At 38.0% G+C, this 27829-nt stretch overlaps 2 protein-coding genes and 1 non-coding gene across 5 annotated transcripts in view; all 3 read left to right on the top strand.

Annotated features, from left to right (window-relative positions):
• The first annotated feature begins 8 nt into the window (after positions 1-8).
• Positions 9-1621, top strand: prkrip1 (PRKR interacting protein 1). The gene has a single exon (XM_030128165.1). The coding sequence runs from the start codon at positions 74-76 to the stop codon at positions 650-652; it is 579 nt and encodes a 192-aa protein (XP_029984025.1). The 5' UTR covers positions 9-73; the 3' UTR covers positions 653-1621.
• On the top strand, positions 1135-1413 carry LOC115415679 (small Cajal body-specific RNA 13). The gene has a single exon (XR_003934855.1).
• A 9064-nt stretch (positions 1622-10685) lies between the features above and the next one.
• LOC115414546 (alpha-1-antitrypsin homolog) overlaps positions 10686-27829 on the top strand; it is a 35117-nt gene continuing 17973 nt past the window's right edge. Inside the window, exons 1-10 of one of the 3 annotated variants that reach the window (XM_030127757.1) lie at positions 10695-10999; positions 11121-11182; positions 11304-11399; positions 14247-14330; positions 14450-14542; positions 14632-14858; positions 14965-15158; positions 15403-15485; positions 17504-18876; positions 18992-19695. In XM_030127757.1, coding sequence (XP_029983617.1) covers positions 10984-10999; positions 11121-11182; positions 11304-11399; positions 14247-14330; positions 14450-14542; positions 14632-14858; positions 14965-15158; positions 15403-15485; positions 17504-18876; positions 18992-19115 — 2352 coding nt within the window. In that variant the 5' untranslated portion in view covers positions 10695-10983 and the 3' untranslated portion in view covers positions 19116-19695. Of the gene's footprint in view, positions 11000-11120; positions 11183-11303; positions 11400-14246; positions 14331-14449; positions 14543-14631; positions 14859-14964; positions 15159-15402; positions 15486-17503; positions 18877-18988; positions 19696-27829 lie in introns of those variants that run through there. The other 2 variants (XM_030127756.1, XM_030127759.1) reach the window with 2 other exon arrangements.

The raw sequence follows: 27829 nt of genomic DNA on the forward strand, positions 1-27829 counted from the left end.
CAGGTTAGGGTGGCCGATAATAACTTCCGGGGCAACTTCAGAAAACCGGAAGAAGAAGGCGACGACTTGAAAGATGGCGGCACACACGCAGAAGAATAACAAAACAGGGAAAACTGGTGGAAAAGAGGCTCAGCCTCTAATAATTGCCAAAACACCGGCAGAGGAACAACGTCTTAAATTAGAGAGGTTGATGCGGAATCCCGAGAAGCTTGCTCCCATTCCGGATCGGCCGAAAGAATGGAACCCGCGGGCTCCGCCGGAGTTCGTCCGGGATGTAATGGGCTCCAGCGCCGGAGCAGGCAGCGGAGAGTTCCACGTCTACCGGCACCTCCGCCGCAGAGAGTACCAGAGACAGGACTTTCTGGACAAAATGGCAGACAAGCAGAACAAAGACTTGGATTATCTGGACAAAGTGGAGCAGAACAAACAGGCTGCGGAGGACAGGACGGTGAAGCGGAGGAAGAAGCGGGATAAGCTGAAACAGAAAAAGCTGCTGGCGAAGAAAGCGAAACTAGAAGCTAAAAAGAAGAAAGACGACGATGGTGATAAGAGCTCAGACAGCAGCGAGAGCGAGAAAGACGAAAAGGAGGAGGAGGACAGGGAGGCTGATGATGATGCAGAGGCTCCCAGCTTCATCATGGGGAAGAAGTGATTCCTGTAACTCCTGCTAGGTGGCAGAGGAACACTGGCAATGAAAGGAGTGAGGGAGGTGGAACCACTGACCCCCTTCAGCTAAAAGACACAGATCATTTGTTCCAGAGTTCTGTAAACAGCTGAAATCAGTACTGCTGCTTCGGACTGACTGCCTAGTTTTAATAGGCAGACAAAGCTGGCAGTGCCTGATGGAGTAATCTGTAACGGGGAACTGATAGTCTTTTGGTTCTTCATCATGCCAGTCAGTGGCTTTGCTGTTAAAGTGAATATGCTAAAAAATTCTGTATTGAATTGTCCAAAATTTGTGAATGCTCTCTGTTTTTATCTAGTTTTAATAAAAATGTGAAAATACTGAGATGTGCAGCTGTTTACATCCATATCATTTATGTCCCTTTTCAAAAAATACTTCTATTATTCTACTATTATTGAAAATGTGAAGCAGCACAAGTGTTGATGTAGTAGACATGATGCTCCTCAGCGTCTTTGCAGTCCTGTGAAGCTGCCCCTTGCATACCCTGTTGCCTGCGGGTACAACACAGCTGCAGAAAGCAAATCAAAGAATGAAAAGGCGTGACTTCTTGAGGCTCAGGAGCTTCACGTGCGATGTTCCTTGGACAGACCCCCTGCTTTCCACGGTGGTGATGGTTGTGCTTCGTAGCCATCACTGTTCTTGAGGCAGGCAGAAAAAAATGCGACAGCCAGATATTGTTTGAAACAGGGAAAGCTCTTCCTGTCAGACACTGTTAAGCTGTCACAAAACATATCTTTGATATTTATTGTTACACTTCCTTGCTCAGTATTTAGGCAGGATTGCATACCACAGATCGAATTCAAACATTGTTCTTGAAAAGAGTGTGGGCTTCTGAGTTATGGCTTAAATAATTAATCTTAGAAATGTCTTACAACTGATTTTGCAGAGAATGTTCAGTTCTATTGATTAAACAGAATAAAATAGAAATAGAAACATGAAGCTTTATTTTCATTGTACTTAAAATACAGTGAGATTACAGTGCAACTCCTTTCAGTGCAAAAACACACAGTAAGACAATATAAGATATATAAAAATATCAGCATAATGTTTAATATGTGGTTCCAAATCAGAAAAGCAAGTTGAATTTTTATATTTGATATGACACTTGATACCGGAGCTGTGATACAGGCTGTATTACAGCTCGGCTCGGACACAACCAGTGTTTTCACATGTACCATAACTGGTATTTGTATGATGACATTGCCCTCTGTGATGCTTAATCAATAATATCAAATGTTCAATAATGTAATCAATTTGGGATACTGTGGATATGTTCGTACTGCAGGCAAAAGTCCCAAATCTGATCTTATCTCATATGCGACTCAGATTGTTTTTTGTTTTTTTTTTCATGACAGTGTGAATAGTGTAAATCCCATGGCATTTGATCCTTTTAATCCTAATCTGAACCACTTCCATATTTGGTCCTGAATTCGATACAGATCTGATTTTTTGCAATGTAACCTCAGTCTGAACAGTCAGATCAGAATTCATGCAAATTTTGTCACTTTAAATAGAAATTTGTCACTACTTTACAGTGGAGGGTGTTTCTCAACAGGCTATAAAGTAGCTGAAGTGCAACATAAATATATGAATGCAACAGGAAAATGAATCCAAATTGTCATATAATAGTAAAACACTGACAGGGATCATTTTGCTGCACAACAGAAGTGATAATACATACTTTAGCCTAAAAGTAAAGGTTTGAATACACACCTTCCCTTTACAGTAGAAGGCAACGATTGGAACACTTCTAATTTTGCTGGTTTTGTGCATGTGACTTTAGGACAATGACCTGATATTTGACACTGAGTAAATCAGAGTTGTGTATTAAGGCTGTCAGTGTGAATGTTGCCTCCATTTAAATCAGTCTGTAATGTCTTTTAAATTGTTTTGTGAACAAAATCAAGATAGCAGTGCTAGGCAAGGCAAGTTTATTTGTATAGCACATTTCAGCAACAAGACAATTCAAGGTGCTTCACACAGGACATTGAAATAAAAGAAACAAAAAGAAACACATTTAAAACATTATAAAAGAAACATGTAAAAGGAGATTAAAAACAGCAAAACAACACATAAAATAAAAAAAAATAAAAATAAAACACACATTAAAGTAAGAGTTGCAGTGCAGAATTTCAAAGAGAATATAACATTTTTGCTAATGCTATGTCCATGAAGGCATCTCACATTCTTACCTTTCCACCAAATCATGCTTGTTGATGTTGATGATGAGCCCACAAGCATAGGTTTCCTCAGCAACCATCTTCATTCATCTACAGCAGGGGTGTCAAACATACAGCTCATGGGCCAAAACTGGCCCACCAAAAGTTCCAATCCAGCCCACGGGATGAATTTCTTAAGTGCAAAAATTACACTGAATATATAAACAGTCAAGGATGTTGAACTTGTTTTAGTTCAGATTCCACATACAAACCAGTGTGATCTCAAGTAAAATCAGAGCATAATTACCTATAAATAACGACTCCACATTTTCTTCTTGGTTCAGTGTGAAAAAAATAACATTAAATTCTGAAAATATTTGCATTATCAACAATAACAATAAACAACAACAACAATAAACAATAAAATGTGAATAACCTGAACAAATATGACCAACCTGAAATGTCTAAAGAAAATTAAGTGCAATTTGAGCAATATTCTGCCTGTTACTAAATGTTTTGTACCTTTGTAGATCCGATCCGTAATGCACATGTATAAATCATAAGTTGAGGCATAATATTGTTGAAATTGCACTTATTTTTATTAAGTAATTTTTGTTTTAGGACAAAATTTGGAGTTGTCATTAATTATAGGCTATTATGCTATTATTTTACTGGTCTGGCCCACTGGAGATTACATTGGGCTGTATATGGCCCCTGCAGAAGCCAATAATGTAATAAGCCAATAACGTAATATCTGGCCAAAACTATAATAAAAGTCCTGAACCGATAACGTAATAACTTTTGGCCAATAATGTTATAACTTATTGGCTGGTTATTACGTTATCGGCCTGGTAAAAAAAAAAAAAAAATTCTTTGCAAATGTAATAACTGAGCCAATAATGTAATAAGTTATAACGTTATCGGCCAAAAGCTATTACGTTATCGGTTCAGGACTTTCATTACGTTATTGGCCAGATATTACGTTATTGGCCTATTACATTTTAAAAATAGCAAATTTATTACATTATCAGCCGTTATTACATTATCGGTTGTTATTACATTATTGGCTTCTACAGCCCCTGAAAGAAAATGAGTTTGACTCCCCTGATCTACAGGGTGTCCACAAAGTCTCTTTACAATTAAAATAATTAGTACAAAAGGAATTGATGAGATATTTTAATCAGATTTGTTCTATGTACCAAGGTTATTATCGTTAACGAAAACGAACGAAATGACGAAAACTAAAATTGAAAAAACATTTTTGTTAACTGAAATAAATAAAACTCTAATTAAAAGAAAAAAACAATAACTAACTGAAACTGTATTGTGATCTTACAAAACTAACTAAAACGTATAAAAATTATGGATAAAATTTCCTTCGTTTTCGTCTTTGTCAATGTCGGATTGATATCAAATTGCTTTATTCCACTCCAGCAGTTTTAGCTGCAGCACCATAGGACACTTCACAGTCTGTCATGTCTGGTCACTGTGGTTTCCAGTGGTCTTCTGGTCCCCACTCTACCTGGAACATACAGACTAAAGCTGGGACACAGCAGCACAGTCCTGTCTGGGATTTACTTTAGTAATGAGTGGGGTCGTTTTTTTTGTTTGTTTGTTTTATTTTGTTTTGTTTTGTTTTTTTGGCGCACGGTGTGTGCGTGAGTGACAGACAGAGCGGAGCTAACTGACACCGTCAGTGTTGAACTAGCATCCAGGTAAAAAAACTGGAGAGTTTATCACCATGAAAAGGCCTTCCAAGCCCTGAACTGCACAGTTTAGAAGAGGAGAAAAGAGGAGGAGGAAAACTAATCCAATTACAGAGGTATGGAACCTGTTAGAATGTTAAAAAAAAAAAACGTTTGACATTACTAGCTACAGCTAGCTGAACTGAACTGAAGCAAAGTTGGCTAATAATGGAACTGGAGATGATTAAGAGATGAGATATCTGATAAGGTGTGGTTTACTGCTGATGAACTGGGTTATATATGTTTATAAGTGGGTTTTTATATGTTTCTATAAGGTTTATATATGTTTCTGTGCGGTTTAACTGCTGGTTAGCTGGTTTATATATGTTTCTTTCTGGTTTAACTGCTGGTTAGCTGGTCTATATGTTTCTATCTGGTTTACCACTGGCTGCTTTGTGCATTTCCTCTCACGCTTTGCACATCTTCGCATTGTTTTCACATAAGTGACGTTGTGTATGGATCACACACACACACACACACACACACACACACACACACACACACACACACACACACACACACCCCAACATGCTATAGGGAATTTATACATTTTACTGTACATGTGTTTGTGCCTCTGCTCAGTCAATGAGCCATCCTAACCCGACCCCCAAATAAAGTGTCCAGAGTAACCCGCTGATCCACACCTCACTAATTTCTTTGAATAGGATGGTGAGGAAGATAAGATATATGAAATAACTAAAACTAATACTAAAACTAAACTAAACTAAAACTAAGCATTCAGAAAAAAATGATAACTAATACAAACTACCAAACCTGCTCTAAAAACTAATTAAAACTAAGTGAATTAGAGAAAAAAGAAGTCAAAACTAATTAAAACTAAACTATAATTAAAAATCCAGAACTATTATAACCTTGCTATTTACTCAGTGGTTATCAAAGTTTTAATCACATTGTTTGTGTATTTCAGGTACCCTTTTGATGAAATAGGTTAGGTTAAATAAACCCCTAAAAACAGCTACTCAAGAAAAGACAATATGTGTATCGTGATTTATGAAACTAAATCAGATACAACAATATGGTGCACTACACATTGGGGACTGCATGTTGGTGGGTTCCTATATCAAACATTTCCAGACCAGTGGATTGGAAGGGATAGCCCAATGCCCCAGACACCTCATTCACTCCCCTGGATTTCTTTCTACGGGGTTATGTTAAAAATATTTTTTTTAATGTATTTTATATAACCTTTATTTAACCATGAAAAAAGCTTACTGAGATTAAAGCTTTCTTTTCCAAGAGTGTCCTGGCCAAGACAGCAGCAGCAGAAGTTGCACAAAATAGAAATCCCAGCCATACACCCACACTAAAAATGTACATAAAACAGAATTAAAGTCAGTTTTAAAACCATACATATATAACTAAACTAACAACATACATATAAAACACCATCAATAATTTAAAAGGTACTAAAAGTATAACAATGTTCCTTGAAAGCATCTCAAAGCAGAATCCAGTTCAATCAGAAAGACATCTACATCTGTATTCATCCTTTTTCCATTCATTTAGAATGACTTTGAATGTAATGAGTGAATCAAACAACGATATGGGACATCAATGACCTGAAGCAAAACATCACTGAAGCCATTGACACCATTGCTGAGGCCATGCTACAGCGAACGTGTCAAAAAAATCCAGTACTTTCTTGATGTGTCTCGCTCAACTAATGGTGCTCATGTAGAGGTGTATTAAATGAGGCCATAAACCTCAATATCTACCTTTATTTTGTAATAATATCTACAAATTTGTCTTTTCATTTGCTATTGCAATAAATTTGTTAAATTGACCAACATATCTGTGTAACTCCAATATCTGTGTACCTTTTTATTTATTTATTTTTTAATTTATTCATTTAAAAATGTCTTCCCCCTATTTATTTGTTTATGTGTATGTGAACTTACAAATATGCATGTGTGTATATGTGTACATATCTATATGTGTGTGTCTGTACATATATGTGAAGGGGGTTTATATATTTTTGCACATAAGTATATTATGTCCAGCTGTATATAAACTTAATGAAGGTCCAGTACTTGGGGTGGGTGGAGTGGGGGTGGGATAGGACAGTTGGATAGACACTGGATACAACAGTTTTATGTTCAAGTTGTATGTTTCTTGTTATACATTTGAAAATTGAAAATAAAAAAGATCTTGATCAAAAAAATGTGTTAAATTGTAAATAGACTTTATGGACACCCTGTATAAGATTGATTTATTTATTTATTTTTAGTATTTTTATGTTGGATACAGTAACTCACAGACCAATACTCTATTGTCACTGTTTTGGCTATGGCTTGAAGATGACTATTTCCCCCCAGAAAACAATAATTTTAAGGCTCCGGTACAGTAGTTTAGCATTTCCCATCTGGGAACGCACGACAAAACAGAAATATTGATCAGCGCCTCAAAGGCTCAGAGAGAGATATACCAACCTCCAATATTAAATACACCAGGACTCAACTCAAACTGAGAAGCGAGACATTTACAACTGATTTTCGACTGTTTCTCATTTCATGGCCCATGTACTGTACAGTGTCACAAAAAACTGAATTTTATCCTTTGAATAGTATCTCCAATACGAGGTAATTTCTCTCCCTGAGCAACACACGGTGGCTGATACATGGTTTTACACAATAAATGACAATTAGCTGAACATTCTGCTTCTCTGGAACTGACAAAGCCTAAAAGGAAACACATACTACACCTATTATAAAGTCTGAAAGTGGTAAAATTCTTTGTGGTTTCCAAACTGGTCAGACCCCAGAGTGACATGTTTTGGGATCATGTTGGGATCCAGATGTACAAAAGTAAATTATGAACTTTGATGAATTTGTAATGTTGATAAAGAATCCAATGAATTGTGAATTATGTATGAAATTAATCTTATATTTCTTTATAAATCACACATCACAGTAATCAGATTTATGAGTGAAACATTTCACATACAGTTTTCGAATACAAATCAATGATCTCCTCTCTATTTCGTCCCTTTTCCAACTTTTCATTTCCTATCCCCCTTCTCAGCAGAAAAAAAAATACCCATGCCAAAAAAGCTCTTATTTGGTTTTAAGTAGGACAATAATCCCATATACCATAATGATAGCATGATGACAGTATTGAAATATGAGTTGACCATTGACATTTAATTGATGGGGATTAAGGATAATATTTGATTGTTTCAAAATTATTCCATCACTGCATACGTAAAAAAAAAAAAAAAAAGGTTTAATAATACACATACACCCTATGAGGAAGACTTTAGGCATATAATTTTCAAACATATTAAATGATATATCTCCTCCCCTGATGTTTTTTCTTCATTGAACTCATAGGTCCTTATAGGTCAAATAATGCTAAACAGTATAGTAATAATGATATGCTTGTTAGTGAGCTGTTTTTATTCCATGTGAATGAAGTCAATTATCACCATTATTTTAAAATAATCATAATTATTTTTGACAGAGGATGGTGATTTACACTGTCCAGCTAAAGGAAATCCCCACCTGGATTTAACTAAAGGGATAGTTCAGATCCTTCTACTGGATAATTACTGCAGTTATTAATACGTTTTAGTTGTAACAAGTTCTTTAACTCTGACTGATGCAGTGAGTAGCCTCTAATTTCTTAAACAACCATCAGTTTAATAGAGAGCAACCCTATAAAACCATTTGTATTGTATTTGCTACGTCAGGTTCTGAAATCTAATCAACTAGATCAATACTTTCCTTAAAAACTTATTGTATGTGACCCAATAAGTGTTTTCTGCCCCCTGGTGGATTATCATCCAACTGCAGCCAGTGGAAGCTAGTGTTGCATCTTGGGAAATTTTGTTAAAACAGGGATTAGACACAGGAAGAGGAAACACACGAGGGACAATCACTGACCAGAGACATGGACCATGAAGTCTGAAACAGGAGATAACCGGGGAGAAGAGACGCCATGTACAGTGAGGACGCTAATAAAGATAAAAGAAATGTGAGATTGAAAAAGTGTCCGCTCAGGAGCATTTGTTGCTGTTTTTTCCTTGTTTTCAACTATTATTTACATATATCTGTCATTTGTCTTTATCAACAAGGGGACAGAAAAAGAGTTGGCATGAGTCCAGAAAAAGACATTTCAAAGACTTGAAATCCAGCGAAGAGAGCCTGAACAGTCTGACCAACAGAACCCAACGGCCCTTTTCTGGACCCCCCCCACAACAGCCCTTCAGGGTCACCCCATCTTCACAAAGAGCAACTTCCACTTAAAGGTGGGGTAGGGAATCCTGGAATAACGGTTCAAGCAAGCTACATTTTGAAAATACACAATTCAAAAGTCTAAACTCCTTTCTTCAGACTTCCCCTATGTGGGAACGCCTCCAGAGTTCTGGATTGTACTTGCAGAGGGGGGAGGGACAAATGGCAGTTGAGTATGATAGACATATCACCATTCAATCATTTCGATGGGCCGTTTAAAATGATTGGACAGTGTTTTTTCAGTGCTGGCCATTCCACAGGTGACTAAAACTTTTTATTTTTGTGTTAGAGCATTTAATTATTTGGTTGCAATTGGGATGTGAAGGGGATTTTAAGTATTATAATAAAAAATGCTCCAGGAAAACATCTCCTACCCTACCTTTAACCTTCACATCTGGACTTAAACATTTTTAGGGGCTTGGGGCATCGACATGAGCCACTCTCCCCCGTAGCTTTGCTCTTCCAGCACACCTGGAGGCCAGTACATTGTTATCAGGCTTCTGCAGAGCTTTATGATGAGCTGATCTTTAATTGAACCAGGTGTGCTGGAAGAGGGAAATATCTAAAACATGAAGGATATCAGCCCTCGAGGACTGGATTTGAATACCCCTGCATTATTCATTCACTCTCACATTCACACTCTGGTGGTGGTAAACTACGTCTGTAGCCACAGCTGCCCTGGGGCAGGCTGACGGAGGCATGGCTGCCAACTTGCGCCAAACAGCCCCTCTGGCCACCACCGAACATTCATACGCATTCATACACCCGTGTGAGTGATACTGGAGGCATGGTGGGTGAAGTGTCTTGCCCAAGGACACAACAGCACATGGCTAGAACAGAGAGGGATTTGAACCACCACCCAACCTGCTCTACCTCCTCAGCCATGGCCGCCCAAGATCTGGGCCAAAAACTTATCCAACGTTGACAAAAATAAATTGGCATTTATTGTGACATCTGCATAACCGTTGAATAATCATATGTTAATATCACCCACTGCACACCTGTCACTTTATTTTTACCATTATTATTACTATTTATGTCATTCAGTCACTTTAACAAATTTGTTTTATGTTTTTTAAAATCTTTTTTTTAATTTGATATTTACTGTCTTGTGGTGCTGCACATTTGAATATCCCCCTTGGCGCATCAATAAAGTATATTTTATCTTATCTTATCTTATCTTATCTTATCTTATCTTATCTTATCTTATCTTATCTTATCTTATCTTATATCTAAAGGTGGTCCTGACACCGCCTTGATTACCTCTATGAAATACAGACAAGTTAATATAATGAAGACATTGAGTTTTGTTAATGTCGATTTTTCAGAAGATAAACTAAATTTCTCATCCAAAAATAAAACCATACATTGTATGAAACGATCCTCTTCACGTATATCTTGAATTCGTATGTTCGTGCTTTTTAACATGTATTCGGTAAAGCCTGCCGCCTACCTCTGACAGCTGACAGTGGCAGCTTATGATTTAAGGGTGAATGCTTTTTCTTGGCCTCCAGTTACAAAACTCAACAGTGAACACTTACTTTCTAAAGGTGTGTTCAAAGTAAAGAAGGTCAGCCTTCGTCCCATTCACTTCCCTCTAGCTGAAGGCCCGATTGAGACAGAAATGTCTTTGTATGCTTAAATAATGAACTATGACTGCATTAAAAGATCTGGCTCATGCTTGTTATGACAGTCTGAGTTTCACTTGCTCTGAAGACTGTTTGGTGTTTATGTCAGTGAATCACCCTTTGATAAGTTATGACAGGTCTCTGCAAGAACACAAACCGACCTGCAACCTCACACTGTGATATCAACTGATTTCTTCATTGCAGCGGTTTGAGATTCCAACTCTTTCTGTGGCCGCCCTCACAGACAGATTTTATGATCTTTGTCCGGCCAATAGGATTCATGCTGCGTTTTCCCAGGGGAGTGGTGCCGAGATTTCAGCGTGTTCAGGCAAGACACACTCTCTCAGTTTTGCATTTCTTCATCCTAATTTTGTAAGGAAAACTGTAATCGCTGCATGTGCTTTTCACTTTGAAATGTTCAGTCTTCTCAGTATCTGCACTATGGATCATTAATAAAAACGTGACGGGGGACGAGGCTTCAGGATTCAGGTGTGGAAGATTAGTGACAAACACATGGAGCAGCCTCAAGGTACAGTGACAAGATAATCACACACAGTTTCAACTTTTAAGCCTAGTGGAAGTATTTATGGAACACTCTTCACTTGGAAAACTGCAATAGCTCCGCAGAGACTAAATTTTCTTTTCCCCAGATGAAAGAAAAGCGGTGCAGAAAAGAACCTTCACCAGGTGGATGAATGTGTTTCTCCAGAGAGTAAGGCAACTATAAATCCACTTTATGGCCACAATAGGTTTTCATGACGCATTCAGCAGCTTTATTTGTATGTTTATTACACTGTGTGTGTGCTTATATATACACATATATTTTTTCCCAGCATGACCCTCCAGCTGAAGTACACAACCTGTTCACAGACCTTCAGGACGGCAGAATACTGATGGTCCTGCTGGAGGAGCTGTCTGGCTGCAAGCTAGTAAGAATAACACTGTAAAGTAGACACATTGATGCACATGCACATGTTTTTAAGCCGTTATAACATCTTGATGTCCAAAACTCTACCTAATGGGGAGACTGGGGGTTGTTGTAACACCTTCTGCGTCAAACTAAAGTTCTCTAATTTTGTTACTGAAATTTAACTTTACCCACTTTCTGAGTCAAACTCAACCCACTGTATGATACGTTTACATGTGGCCAGGTATTTTGGAAAATGGATATTTCTCCCCTCTCCGTTTAAAAAAAAAAACACCTTTGCATACGTGACTGCTCTCAGAAAAATCTTCATTTACATGGCCCTGTACATCTACACCATCAAGAGTATGCCAAGCCTGTAGATGGCAGTGTGGTGAGACGATCGAGTACCATTAACCAATCAGAATCCTGTAAAGAATCACAACAAAACGATATTTCTGTTACTTCCCACATGTCGAACATATGACACAAATGTATTTCCAAAACCCCCACTTTGGCCAGAGTTTTTAGAAACCATTGTTTTTGGTGGGTGTGGCCATTTTTGTTGGTACAAACAGAGATAAATCTCTGTTTTCCAGATACCCAGCTACATGTAAATGTAGCCTAAGTATTATTTCACAGTCACAAAGAGGATGAAATGGAGGTAATCATCCAGGTGTGGATGTGAGACAGGAGTAGTTCAAGGACATCTGTATAACAGAGAATCACCAGATGCTCATACGACAATATGAGACTGAACAGATTGGTTTCAAGTTTTTTACTGGTTTTGCCACTTGGAATACTCTTGCCGTACTTTCCTGCCTTTATACAATCTTTTCCCACAGGTAACTCAAGCCTCTTAAACCTACCAGACTTGCTGACAAAAACACCATCTGTAGTCTTTGTTGTTGACTCACTGTGGTGTATAATGTTATTTTGGATGAAAACTGACAAACAAATTTGCTGATTGATGAAGTGGTTTTCAAGGCAAACCTGCTGTCCTTGTGTGAGTCTGCTGGTTTTAGATACAGACACATCACAGCTTCAGCTTGACCTGGTTTTTCAGAACGTGCCTGAAGGACGGGAGGACTTTGAAGCAGAGACACTGATGTTTTTAAATTGCATTTTCAGAATGTCTAGTAATACTCTACAGTAGGGCTGCACGATATTGGAAAAAACTAACATTGCAATATATACGTATTGCAATATGAAAAAATACTCAGGAGGATATGATAGTGTGGTGTGTGGTGCCGATGTAAATGGTCAAACAAATTAGTTGTTTTTCATCTTGTCGTGGCGACAGGTGCAAGGCACTGTCGACAGAGAACCCATGTTTCCTTCTTGTAGCCAAAATAACTGATGTTGCTTTTCTTTTTGGCACCAAGTCTCCGTTTTCAGTGATTTTCTCTGGTTTGTTGCTCATTTTTCAATGTTGTTACCAGTGATTCACTCCATGTGCATGGTCTGCTTCAGCAAACTGATTAAGAATGACTGTGATTGGTGAATGACTGCACCCAGTGTGTGTCAAGTACCCAGGCTGAAATTAGATGAGAACACGTTGAGTTCATTTACCTCCTACATCGGAGGACCTGCGATGTGATGTGACTATTGCGCACACATACATCATGATGGTGATGCTCAAACAATATATTGTACAGCTCTACTCTACAGTAGTACTATAGTACAACTTTATCACCACTGGAAGCCTCAAGAACATGAAGTACCAATTTCAGCTTTTTTCACCCTTAAAATCTAGTTTATTTTATTTATGTAGATATATTTTTAACATATTTGTCAATTTTTATGTGCATTATCACCAGCTTTGATATAGTTAATCACAACTGGTCCATATGATTCAGTTTACAGTAGAAAAACAAGCTTTAAGTACACACATTTGTATACTACAGGTAACACCAATTCACACTTACATCACACAAAACACACAAATCTTGCGAGTTAAAGGATCAATGTGGAAAAATTCATGTGAGTTTATTTTGTGCAGGGAAGTGGTTGTTTGTTGATATAAACCAACTCCATTTCTGAGCTAGTATTAGTATTTCTAGTATTTCTAGTATTAGTATTTCTAGTATTGCATTATACTCAGGAGTGAGTGTAAAGATTTTGCATTAGAGACAATCCCAGCTCTCTCCATAGAACTCAGTGTTCAGGCAGTCATCATGGATGCACACATCATCATCATCATCATCATCATCATCATCATCATCATCATCATCATCATCTTCATCATCATCATCATCACAACTCAGGCGTAAACTTAAAATAAGGGCAAGCAAATGTTACAAATTGAAGCTTTAATAGTACATATACTTAATGAACACGCTTCTAAAACTGGTGCTGGATAATATTGCACTTTTATTGACTGATATTGTGCCCTGTGATGACTTAGCGACACATTCAGGGTACACCATACCTTTGTCTGTTAGTAGTTTGTGGATAGGCTCCGGCACCCCCACGACCCCCCTGAAAAATAAGTGGTTTGGAAAATGAATGAATGGTCGAATGAATGACTGATATTGCAATAATGACTCATGATTTAAATGAGGACAAAGGTTTTGTACTTAATTTTCACAGTTCCCATAGATGTGGAGAATCTGATTTGTAGGCTAGTTCATCTCTGTAGCACTTCAACACTTATTTTATAATGCTATGGTGTTACATATTATCTTAACTAATATTGTACGTTGGATTTTAAATAATATATTTCAACTAATTGTTCAGGTAGGAAGTGGGTAAACACCAAAATACGCTGATGTTAAAATGGTCTTATCTTATTCCAGATTGGTGCAGTAGTAGTGTTGAAATTCTCCCCATGTTACAACATCACCAGTCTACCCTATAACTCTTCTACCAGCTTTATAGGTTCAGGTCATCTTCTCACCGCATTTTCAGACTGAATAACATTTCCAAGGCCTTGGCGTTCCTGGATGACAGACATGTGAGTGTGCTGAATTGTAAATCAGTGGTGTGTGATGTTGTTTTGACACCTAATGCATTTCACTGACACGCATTCATCTGGAAAAAACAGATTACGATCTCCTCTCTATTGCTTTTCAGGTGAGGCTGCTTGGCATCGATGCCCCCGGTGTTGCTGATGGCGTCCCTTCTGTTGTTCTCAATCTTGTCTGGAACATCATCCTGTACTTCCAGGTAGATTTTTTTTTTTTCACCCTATCATCTGTCATTCTTCTGACATGATGTCTTATCTCACTTCAGGCCACTCTTTTACTGTGATATAGGTAAAGGAAGGAACAGGAGGCCTACAGAGGCATTTGTCTTCCAGCCTCTCGTCTTTATCAATGAGCAGTTACCCATCCTGCAGTGACCTTTCACCCCCACCAAATGACATTGGCAGCTATTCGTACAACACGCTGCCAAGCAAAGGCAGGGCTGCTGCCAAGGCGCCAAAGTACCATGGGAGAGCAATCAAAACCCTCCTGCAGTGGGTTCAAAGATGCACATCACAGTGAGACTGACAAAGATCCTACATAGTTTTGGTTGAAAAAATATCTCAAATCCCCAAGTTTTCAAGAGTATGCTGCTCTATTGACTCATTGACTGTACTCTTTCAGGTTTGGGGTCGAGGTGCGTGACTTCGGTAAGAGTTGGAGGAATGGATTGGCACTTCTAGCAATGATAAAGTCCATCAATCCAGGACTGATTGACCTGAGAGAAAGCCTGTCCAGAGAGCCAAGAGAAAACATCAAGCAGGCCTTCATGATCGCCCATCATAGTTTAGATATTCCACCTCTGCTGGACCCTGAAGGTAAAAGCTCTTTGACTAAAAACTGCTTTACACTGGTCTATTCTCTGTGAGTTGGAAGCTCATCACAGAGGGTTAAATCGTCCCACTGCAGACCAATTTAGAAGTTCACCGTGCAAGAAATGAGAGGCAAAGGTCATTGTTGTACTTTCAGTCTCACACAATAGTAGAACCGGTCCTCTAACTAACCAGGTCATCTCCTTTATAGAGGTACAGTGTGAAAACTGTGTATTTTCTTCTTCTGCAGATGTGATGTGTGATTCACCAGATGAGCAGTCCATCATTACCTATGTCTCTATGTTCCTGGGACATTATTCGAGCATTGATGAGGTCAGTGCAGGTTTTTAATGTATTTGAAAGGAATTGTTTCATAAGCTGCCTGCCACTTAGCATAGCATCGGAAAAGGACCTGAATATTGCAGGCAGCTGGTCTGGTCCCATGCAAAGTTAACAGAATGAGCATACACCTACGAGATAATAAAGTAAGTTAACCTTAACCTTTAACATCCCTACACCTTTGTTAAAACTCACTAATTATATGCTTTACCATCTTTGTTTAATTGGAACAATGTGTTTTTTTGCAGGGTTATATAACTATTGCATTGCTGTGGAAGTTTTTTTTTCTTACATTAACCAAACAATGTATAATTAATGAGTCTCCCAATAGGCAGATTGGTGTATTTTCTATGCTTTCAACCTTCTTATATGCGGTAAACGCCAAATCAGCTGCATTTGTCCACTTTGTATGCTAATATAACCATCTGCTGGGTCCAGGTTCATATTTAGTCTTATCAGTTGTAGCTGTAATGATTATTTAGTTAATGCAGTAGCTGATGGATTGATTAGCAATTCAAATCCATAACATTTAATGTTCTAGGGTTTGCTGCTTTATTATTTCTTTCATGATCAGATCATAAACTACATAATTTGTGGCTGTTGGACTTGGACGATGGGTATCATTTAATTATTATCTGCATTTTCTGCATTACTCCTGCCATTTTATGAACCCAACTGTAAAAGCAGAAAACAATCTGCTTTAATGGGTGACCATGGAGATTAAAAGGTTCCTGCAGAGACAAAACAGCTAAAATACATAAGGTGGTTTATTGCAAACCTCAGGGGCAAAGAAACCACAACAAGAACAAGTGTTCAGAGAACGCAAACCTCTGCCAAGCACCCTGAACAGTGTGCATGTGTGGATTGACTATTTCTTTTTAAATTAAACAGTTTCAAGGTTGTTTCATACAGCAGAAAAAAGTTGAAGCTTGGTACCAGTCATGTGAATGTCAAATTATATTAAATTCCAATCAATATTTGTTGAGTTATAATGAAAAATGTGTCATAAAAGGGATTTTCAATGTTAAATTGAAATGTCCACAGAGTCCACATTCCACAGTGGATGTGGACAATTTTGTGCCAGATACAAGATATTGTTATAAGCTACAGGTGTATCAAATTGGAGGCTAATCGGAGTCGTTTTGAATTTTTGATGAATTTTTGAAAATTGCTCAATGATGAGAGATAGGAAAATTTGAGATTTTGTGACCTTGCTGTGACCTTGAACTTTGGCCTACTTGGCCCAAAATTTAATGGGTTTGTCCCAGGGCCTAGGCCTATCTGTGAGTACAATTTGGTAAAGATGGTTGGAACAGTTTTCCCGTAAAGTTGCTAACAAACAAACAAACAAACAAACAAACAAACAAACAAACAAACACGCAAACAAAGCAAAGTGATCACAATACTTCCTGGCGGAGGTAATAAGAAAGAGAGACAAACAGGTGAAAGAAAACATGAGTTTAAAACACTATCTATCTATCTATCTATCTATCTATCTATCTATCTATCTATCTATCTATCTATCTATCTATCTATCTATCTATCTATCTATCTATCTATCTATCTATCTATCTATCTATCTATCTATCATCATGCAGTGGACAGAACTGTATCATTAGTCTGAATGATTGTTTGCAATAAAATTAAATTAGAGGGTGACACTAGCTTTTACAGGAGAATTGGCATAATATGTATATCACAAAACTATTTCTCTTTAATGAGACATTTCGTGGTGTCTTGGCAACCCTATGGTGGTCATGGTTGCTTTAATCAGCTGTTAAGTTTGCTTGTGCTTATTACGTTTAGTGACTATTTAGAATAAAAGTCAGGTGTGTATGAGAGGAAAAAGGCAAAAACTGGAGGCCTTGTTTTATCTCATGAAAACCACTGTTTACTCAAATGTTAAACCATTCCTTTAACCCTAGAAAATGCAGTCACAGACACTATGAACCAGAATATTCATGGACATAACTTTTAGTGGTATTACCTTTTTCTTAACTTTCATCTTACAGGATCAAGCTACGCTGTCTGACATCAACATTCCCAAGATTCCAAAAGTCAGATCACTCGAGACCCTTATTGACAACCGAGAAGCCCAAGCTTCATTCACAGGCTTTGAAAAGAGCAATGAACAGCTGCTGTGGAAACAGTGGGCCAGAAGGTCTTCAGGAGGCTTAAGTTCTACCTCTGTTCACCAGAATGGAGCATTAACCTCTGATGTCACACGTGAACAACCTGCGGGTGGTGCTGTCGTTTCACAATACACCAAAAAGAAAAGCAAGTCTCGAAGTGTCTTGCAGCCACCCAGTCCTCTGGATGCAGGCGGTGTCAGCCAGGAGATCCGTTCATGGATGGAGAAGGCCTCTGATCAGGGATACAGCAAACCGAGAGCAGACGAGATTCACTTCTCCTTGAGCTCCGAGGAGGGAATCTACACCGTATCAGCGCTGGACTCAGATGAAGAGGATGCTTACAGCTATATTCTGGATCTGAACAAAGAGGTATTTCAACAGTATAATCAGAAGAAAAGACAAGTACCAAAAGTGGATGAAGAAACAGCTGAAGAAGTTATCCTGAATGGAAAAATAGAAGAAGAAGCAAAACATGTGGTTGGCAAAACATCTGAAAGCTCCCAAGCACAAGATGATGAATCCAAAGTCCACAGGAAGGGTGATTTAGACAGTTTTAAAAGCACATGTGGAAAGATGGTAAACAATGGAGCTGCGTTTGACATGGAGGCAGGGGATGGAAATGAAACAAAAGGAGATTGTGAAGAGGCCAGAGTCATTAAAGGACAAGCTAGAAGCAAAGCCAAGGAAGGGGGTAAAACGGACAATGTGGAAAATGTAACACTGGTAGAAAATGAATATTATAAAAGAGAACTATTGCAGGGTGAAGTGCACAAAGAGAAGCTATTTGAGGCAGTGGAGGAAGTAAATTTGTCGATCACTGAGAGAGACCTACATAAAAAGATCAGCAAAGGAAGCGATAATGACCAAAATGTAGTGGAAGAAAATGATGAAAATCAGCAAAATTGTAAGAATCAGACATATTTCAAAGCACTAAATGAGCACATATTAACAGAAGAACCAGCGTACAGAGTCAGAGAGCCTGGCCAAGCTACAAATAACACAAAACGAGAAGAAAACATCACGAGAAACAGCGCTGATGAAATAGGAGATATGATCAAAAAGGACAAAAATAAGCTGAAAACCACTGATAAATTCATGAAATCGACAGCAGGACTGAAAGACAGGGGATTAGAGAGTATGGAACATCAAAATCTGACAGAAAGGAATGAAAGAAACCTGGATGGGGGAGTTAACGTGCATGATGGTGATAATAAACAGACTCCTTCCTGCAGTGCCACATCACAGTCATATAGGTGGGTAAAACCTGTACTAACGACTTATAAAAGCTCAACTTTTTCCCTTTTAAATCGAACTGGATGTATGAAATGTCTAAATCTAATACTCTTCTGCTTATCACTTTTTCAGCAGTGAGGGAGGAGTCCTTCAATCTTTCACATCCTCTTGTGACGTAACCCCCGTAGAGCTGGAAACGCTCCTGTTCCTGTGGATCCTCCTCTACTGCTGCTTCATCTTACCTCAAATGAACCCCTGAGTCCACCCCACAGTGCACGCTTTTTTATTAAGATATGCTTATGAGCTCAATTCCCACTAATAAGGCAAACAGGGACACCCAGGACTGGGTCGACTCTTTATCTATGTCACTAAATTTCCCTCAAGACAACATTTAATGATTATGTTTGCTTCTTACTGCCGGCGGAAATAATTTGGGTTATGGTTTCAGATAAACACATAATGCTGTTATTAGCATTTTGACACATATTCAACGTGTTCTAGCACTACAAAAATCATTAGACATGTTTTGTTGCAACATGGTGTGTATATTTTTAATGTATTTTTATGTAAAAAAAACAAAACAAAGAAAAGATCAAACTTTCATGGCAGTATTTAATCACATGGTGGCAGTGCAACCTTACAGCAGCAAGTGGCTCACATGCATTGCGTTGACTGCTGAGTTTACCACATGACCTGCTGATTAATTAAAAACATGGTGAGATTTAGCTGATATTATTTAATGAGTACATTGGCATTTCATAGAATCTCATTGTGTCACTTAAGAATATCTGCTTTTTTCCCCCCTTTAAATAATGTATGGTAATTCAGTCTTATCAAGAGTGCTTTTTTCATGTTTTTTTTTTCCTTTTTATATAACTACAGTATGAGACATAAATAATAAAGCAGATACTTCTAACCTGTCATGGGTCTTTCGGTTCTTTCTGCGAGATAGAATCAGACATGTAAATACTGAAATGGAAGTTTGCCCCTGTTGCATAAGTGTCCAAACTCCATGTTGACTGGAGTGGGTATTAACCCATAAAGACCCAAACAGCTACCAACATCCAAAAGCATCTACTGGTTTAAAATGGTTAATACCTGTTGATCCACTAATCCTATCAATACATGTAAATAATTGGTGTAAAATGTAGTTTGTCATCTTTTTATGCACATCAGATATGACTCATTTGTGAACATGGAAACACCGTCATCTTCTACAACATTGATTCACCAGTAAAACCTATGGAGTTAGATCAATGACAGTGGATGGAGATACTTGGTTTATGTTCAGTTATTGATATCTTTGTTGAAAAAGACACTTTTTCCTCAGTTTTCTCCATTTTTGATATAATAACCCACAACTTTAATCTGAGCTTTTATGAACATCTACATGATTAGTAAATTAAATATAGGAAAATACATGATTTTAATGAAAAAAAAACCCAAAATACAGAGGATAATATTATAATAAAAAGTCATAAATCAGTTGAGAAAGGGTAAATTGAGGTAAAAAAAAAAAATTCATTTGGGCACTGCCACAATAGTAGCACCGGGTCTTTATGGGTTAAAAAGGGGAATGAGTGTGACCTTCCCTCACTGTTCACTAAATACTCACAAAACTACAATCTTTGCTGTTCAAATTCTTAGAAACCAAATGCCAAGCCACCATTGTTTGCTTGGAGCTTAACCGAACGGTCAAAAGCTCAGCCAAGGAGATCGATACTCTTTCAACACCACCACCACCCCCGCACCCAGACGCAAGAACAGCACTCCCCCAAAGCTGGAGTTTGGTCGGTTTTATGTGAGATCAATGTCTCTGAATCTGGTCATGCTTGGATAGCAGGAGGGAAGATATAATGTTGGTTTTGTGTTTTCTTTTCTATGTTTGAAGGTGCTAGCATTGCTAACAGGGTTCCACAAATCTTCAGCAGGCCTTTGAGAAGTGGAGCAATTCAGCAGCTGCAAGTCATGATAGTGCCAAAGAACTTAGATAGCCAAAAATGGAAATTCACTATATTCATTCATGTGTCCATTGCAGCTGAATTGCTTAGCTACAGAGTTATTTTCCTGCCATTATGGACTGACAGAAGGCTCAAAAAGCACCACAATTTCGTCTTTTTCTCCTAATCTTTGTATCTGCACTCTTTACTGCTGTCACAGCGCTGACACTGATAAGAAGTGAAACTGAATTTTTGTTCAGTGTGTATCAACAGAGCAACACATCAACCATTTTTGACTGACAACAGCTGTCAGAAAAGCACCAAATTTTCACCTCTTTTCCTCCATACTCTCTGATATCATCCTATACAGAACCTTAGCCTTTGGACCTGATCACCATCACAACCAAACAGCTGAGACTTTCATGTCAAAACAACACAGTACAGCACAAATAAATATGTTTACACCCTGTTGATAAAAACCCTCTCAAGATAATTTTCCCATTCATAGCAAGTGTACAGGGGTGTAATTTTTTTATAGAGCCAAAAATACTAAAACACTTGGCATATTTATCAAGTATCAGTTATTTTTATTGAATTGACTATTGAAATACCCATAAAATGAATGAAACTACAGAACTACCTGTGACAGAAGGACTCTGATGAAATACTGAAAAGGATGGACTGACCCCCTCAGTGTCCAGACCTCAACCACATCGAGAAAATTTGAGGTGAGTTAGAAAATAAACTGGACAGATCTATTGTACAAGGAAAGCATGTGGTTTGAGTTGCAGAAGGCATGGGATGACTTTAGTGTTGAAGTTCTCTGGAAATATCCTGACACTATGCCAGAGAGATGTGCTGCTGTAATTGCTGCAAAAAAGGTGGACGTACCAAATATTAACGTTAAAAGTGGATAAAAACATTATTAATAGTACTTCATTGTTGTGCCCAGAACAACCATCCACATGTTTCATGAACATTATATGGAATTTTGGAATCAAAAAAGTTAATATTTTCTGATCTGTCATGTGTTCTAATAATTTCAGCCACCACTTTACATCCTCTAGTTAAATGTATTCAAACCTTTAATATTACTATACCAGTGAGTGTCCTCTGCCTCTGCCCCTCTTTCTTCCTTTGAATAAGGACTAACTAGTTCACAGATGTCAAACATGTGGCCCGGGGGCCAAATCCGGCCTGCCAAAAGGGTCAGATCTGGCCCGCGGGATGAATTTGTGAAATGAAAAATTACACTTAAGATATTAACAATCAATAGTGTCAAAATTATTTCAGTCTGGATTCCACACACAGACAAATATAATCTCAAGTGGGTCAATCCAGTAAAATACTATTGTAGTAACCCATAAATAATGACAACTGCAAATTTTCTTGTTGTTTTAGTGTAAACAAAAAAAAAAAGTAAAATCACATGAAAATGTTTACATTGACAAACTTTACTTTTTCAAAAAAAATGTGAATAACCTGAACAAATATGAACAATCTGAAATGTCTTAAGAGATTTAAGTGCAATTTTACCAATATTCTGCCTTTTAGTAAATATTTTGTGTTTTTGTAATTGTAAAGTAAATTGTAATCCACATGTGTGAATGATAAACTGAGGCAGAATATTGTTAAAATTGCACCTGTTTTTCTTAAGACATTTCAAGTTGTCCATGTTATTCAGATTTTTAAGGAAACGTTACAGATGTAAACATTGACATCATTTAATTTTACTTTTGTCACTGTTATTATTTTACTGGTCTGGCCCACTTCATATCTTATTGGGGTGAATGTGGCCCCTGAACTAAAATGAGTTTGACACCCCTGAACTAGTTAATTAATTAATTAATTGTTACACACATCTGGGCCTTTGTTTTTGTGTTTTATATAAATGAAAACAGCAAAATAAAATAAAAATACAAAAATGTATTCAAAATTAAAGTTTTGCACATCAGACATCCAGAGCTCATGTTTATCAAGTGCCCCCCACCCCCACCCCCCGACAGCTCCAATGTAGTCAATGTTAAATAATTGCACTCACTAAACTGATGAAGGATTCTGTGAGAAAATATTGTACAAAAGCTTATTGGTCCTATATTACAATGCCTGATTAGCATATCTCAGCTACATTGGCTAATGTTAGCATCAATTAGCCTGCTAAATAGGCCTGCTAGTATTAATTAGTGTAGGTATACAATGCACAAAGTTGACATTACTGATATCAAACACAATTATGGGTGTTAACAATTTGCAAGCCCCAGAAATGACTTCAGATTATATTATATTATATTAGATTATATTAGATTAGATTAGATTAGATTAGATTAGACTATATTAGGTTTTATTTATCCCACAACAGGGAAATATACTGGTCAAGGCAGCAATAAATTAAAGCGCGAGAAAAAATGTGCATGCAAAATTAACAGTGTTAGTTAACAGTGTGGTCATTGTTTTTAGTAAGTTAATAGTTTCATTAACTTGGCAGGTATTATTACTTGATTCCAGACCTCTCTTTTCAATGTAAAATCACTCATTTTTGCACATACAGAACTGTATAAAAGTCTTAGGTCACCTTCAGCTTTGTTGTTTATATAGGATTGAAATGAGTACATATTTATTTCTCATTCTCTTTTCTTCACATACAACATACAGGAAACATATGCACAGCCTTAAACAGGGCCAGATTAACACTTCATTGTACCCTGGGCAACAATATTCAAGGGCCCCATCATCACAACCCCAGGATCCCTATAATCTGGCAAAATACAGAAGAAGTTCCAGGAATATATGTAAATATACCCCATACTTCAATATCTAACTATCATCAAATGCATTTTGATGTACAAATGTGTAAATGCTCGTAGAACTACAAGTGCACCACTATAGCCTCTTGTCAAGGCCACTCACTTGCATATGATGATATGAAAACAAAACACATTAGCATCAGTATAATCTAAAATTGATCCACTACATTAGAAAGAGAGGGAAGTGTCCTCCATTTTCACAAAAAATAAATAAGAAACCATTTCCAAAGTATCCAGTATTTATTTAAGAACACTTTTTGCCAACACAAATGTATTGAATCGTCAGAAAAAGCCTACAGACAAAACACAAACATAATCTGATAGAATCAGATATGAATTTTAAACAGAAATCCCCTTGTCACCTCAGAATTCAACAAGAGAGTTAAAGTAAGTGCAATGTAAACATCTTGAAATCTGCTTTCTCTCAACAATAAACATATCTCAACATTTTCATGGAGCCACCACAAGGAAAAAATAAATATAATGCAGTATAATCTGCTAAAATAAACATTTTGGTCCCAGTTTAACTTTTAAACAGAAAACACATCACAATTCAAGGCATGTCAAGGCAAGGGTTAAACATTTTAATACTAAATACTACATATACTAAATACTATAAACATCTGGAAAACCGTCAATTTCTCTCAAAGAAATACTTATCTGACCAATACAAAATTTGTATTCTAAATGATGGGGAAGTGCATGTTTAAATTTCACATTCCTGATTTTATTTGGCACATCTTACACTGGCATTTTTCTCCTTTTTTAATTTTCGTTTGGCGCTCCCACTTAGCTGCTTCTCCATGTTTGCAATGTTTTGATTCGTGTACGTATGTCGCGTAGTTCTTGATGTCTCACATTCCGCTCAGTGCACACACGTTGATTTGCGTCACTGCTGATTCGCTTTTTGGACTGACCAATGAGGAGAGGGTCTCAGCTCACGGTCACAGACAGCAGGAGCAGGGTTTCTTTGCAGTGCAATGGCTCCGGGCATCGGACAGTTTCATTTATAAGCAAAAGATAACCAGATATTTTCGTTATGCCAGAGCTACCCAGGACCCTTCAGAGGTCGCGGGCCCCTGGGTAATTGCCCAGTTGCACATATGGTTAATCCGGGCTTGGCCTTAAAAGACACACACATGCACACACGCATGCACACACAAACAAACAGACAAACAAAACAACTAAATGGCTTGTAAAGGTTAAAGTCACTATTTAGTGTGAACCCTGACCCCATGATAAGAAGCAGCACAAACAGGTAGAAACATTTGAAATGTGTTGAATGAAAACTGGTATAAAACAACAGAAAATAAATGAGACAAATTTCATATTATTTGAACAAAATGGTTAAACAGATGTTAAGTGTAACGGGAGGTCACATTTAATACTACCACTGTGGTTTATGGAACCTGTTTATTTTTCCTGCTCTACATACTTACCATACATCCACAAGACACTGAGAAATGCATATGTGGTCAGTATAACTTTACCATACCAACAAACCTAATGTTGGACTAGGACTTTTGCACAGTACTGTACCTGAAATTGTTTTTCTAGTGCATGCACCTGAGTTACTTAACTGTTGTGTGGTCCATTGCACATGTGAACTGGGCCTGCTGTGATACAGACTAGTGTTTCTCCTGCTGAACCTGCTTGTGCCTTTTATTCCAGTGGCTGCACAGACTGTATACTGCAGTGATATAACAGGTTTCACAATCTCTTTTTTGGGGCATTTAGGAAATTAAACACACCTCAGAACACTCCATATCCATAAGAGAATACAGTAAGTGATCAGTTTTTTTTTTTTTTTTTTTGCAATTGTAGGTGCCTCTTTTGTCATTATGGTCTGTGGGGAAAATGCTTTTTGGGTCACAGGAGGATTTCTCACCATAGTATCTTTAATAGTCATGGCATTACACTGAAGTGATAACAGTTCTGACTTGTGTGGTGCAGTATCTGGCTCTCCTTACACCTCCATGGCTGCTCTTGCCAAGCTCCACCCTCTTGTCCAAATATGGTCACTTCTGCTCCCAAAAAAAATCACGGTCCACTTCTTACATAGACTCTGGGATCAAAAACACAGATGATCCGTGTGTCGAGCAGCAGGAACCGTACAACATCCTGGTCATGCCCTTGGGGATGACAACAGCTCTGGCACTGCCGTCCCAAGTCTGTGGGTGCAGGGGCTGGAGCCAGGCCCTGGAGGCCCCCGGGGGCTGGCAGTCAACCACAGAGCACAGCACAGGGGCTGTCATATCTGCTCTGACATCATACCTCCAGGGTGTGGAGGTGGGGCTGCAGAACCTGCACTCTCAGATGTGAGTTGGTAATAGGACCAGATGGGATGTAGATGAGGGGGGAGATTTTAGGAATGGAACCTGGGTGTTGACATTTTATGCTGCTTCATACTCTCTACCATCCTACTGGTCTCACATGAAGGAGAAGATGATAGGAATCACCTAAAATGATTTTACAAAAACATTAATATTTAAATAAATGAGCTCTACATGATTCAGTCTGTGAGTATTATGTACAGGGTGGGGAAGCAAAATTTACAATATTTTGAGGCAGGGATTGAAAGACAGTGTATGACCAATTAGTTTATTGAAAGTCATGAGAATTTATTTGCCACAAGAAAATTGACATAATAGAAAATGTTTTTATTCCATGTGTCCTCCTTCTTTCTCAATAACTGCCTTCACACGCTTCCTGAAACTTGCGCAAGTGTTCCTCAAATATTCAGGTGACAACTTCTCCCATTCTTCTTTAATAGTATCTTCCAGACTTTCTCGTAATAGTTTGGCTCATAGTCATTCTCTTCTTTCCATTATAAACAGTCTTTATGGACACTCCAACTATTTTTGAAATCTCCTTTGGTGTGACGAGTGCATTCAGCAAATCACACACTCTTTGACGTTTGCTTTCCTGATTACTCATATGGGCAAAAGTTTCTGAAAAGGTATGGATAATAGTGTTAGGTATGATTATGACATCAATATATGTTTGGTTTCAAAACAATTGACGTAGTGCCTGTTGAGAAAAAACAACTAAATGTTCATTGTAAATTTTGCTTCCCCACCCTGTATAATCTACATTCAAGTGTAGTTTAAAAATGTTTTTGGTCATTTAGTGAGCAAGTCATGTGTTTCTCATTTGGGATGCAAAAGTCTCCTCCCGAGGCTCTCCGTTTGTCAAAAAAGACTCTCATTATAAATGGTGCATCAGCAGTAGACCCCCCCCCTCCACTACAAGGAATAGGAGAACCTCAAGCACCACCCACAGGAGTAAACGGCACATCCCCAAAAAAGTCAAAACCTTCCTCAGCAATGGAATCAGCGAATAGGTCCATAGGTAATAACACTGAGTAAATGTGGCAGGTAAGCACAGTGGGAAACACTAATGGTGTCGATGTGGGAGGCTAGGATTCGAATCCTGGCATGAGTGGTAACTTTGACATCTTTTAACCCTTATATTGATTTTCTATTTTTTTCTTCAATGTCATGTAATCTATCCGTACTACCTTCACCTCTGGTCTAAATGCATTGTCCATATTATCAGTGGAAAAGACACTTGTCAGGGACATGCCTGACTTTAATAATGGAGACAAAGAAAGAATTGCATGTTTGAAGGATAGAAGAGTGGAAAATTATATATAAAAAAATAAAGGTGGGGTGTGAGATGTTTTCCTGGAGCATTTTTTACTATATTCCTTAAAATCCCCTTCACACCCTGATTACAACTAATTAATTAAATGCTCTAACACAAAAATTAAAGAAATTAGTCACCTGTGGAATGGACAGGACTGAAAAAACACCATCCAATCATTTTGAGAGCCCACTTGAAATGATTGAATGGTGATATGTCTGTCAAACTCAACTCCCATTTGCCCCTCCTCCCTTCCCCCCTCTGCACGTACCCCTCTTCAAACATGAATCGCACATTCCCAGAGGCTGGAAACGCTTGTACAGGAAGCGAAGCCAGAACCTGGCTATATTAGTTATATTAGGATGGAAAGTTCACCGGCAAACTGTTTTGTTACTAACATAAATCATTAGGAAATGTAACATTAGTCAGATAGGTCTGAACTGGGGCTGTTCTGTAAGAATGGGGGTGTTGGAGGAGACTGAATGAGGTATGCATGGATATGCGAGCTGGAGCCTCAGCCGGGGCCATAGTCTGCGTCGGAGCCCAAGGTGGGGCTGTACGGGACCGGGAGCCTCAGCCGGTGT

The sequence above is a fragment of the Sphaeramia orbicularis genome, chromosome 24 (assembly GCF_902148855.1).
Source record: "Sphaeramia orbicularis chromosome 24, fSphaOr1.1, whole genome shotgun sequence".
NCBI lineage: Eukaryota > Metazoa > Chordata > Actinopteri > Kurtiformes > Apogonidae > Sphaeramia > Sphaeramia orbicularis.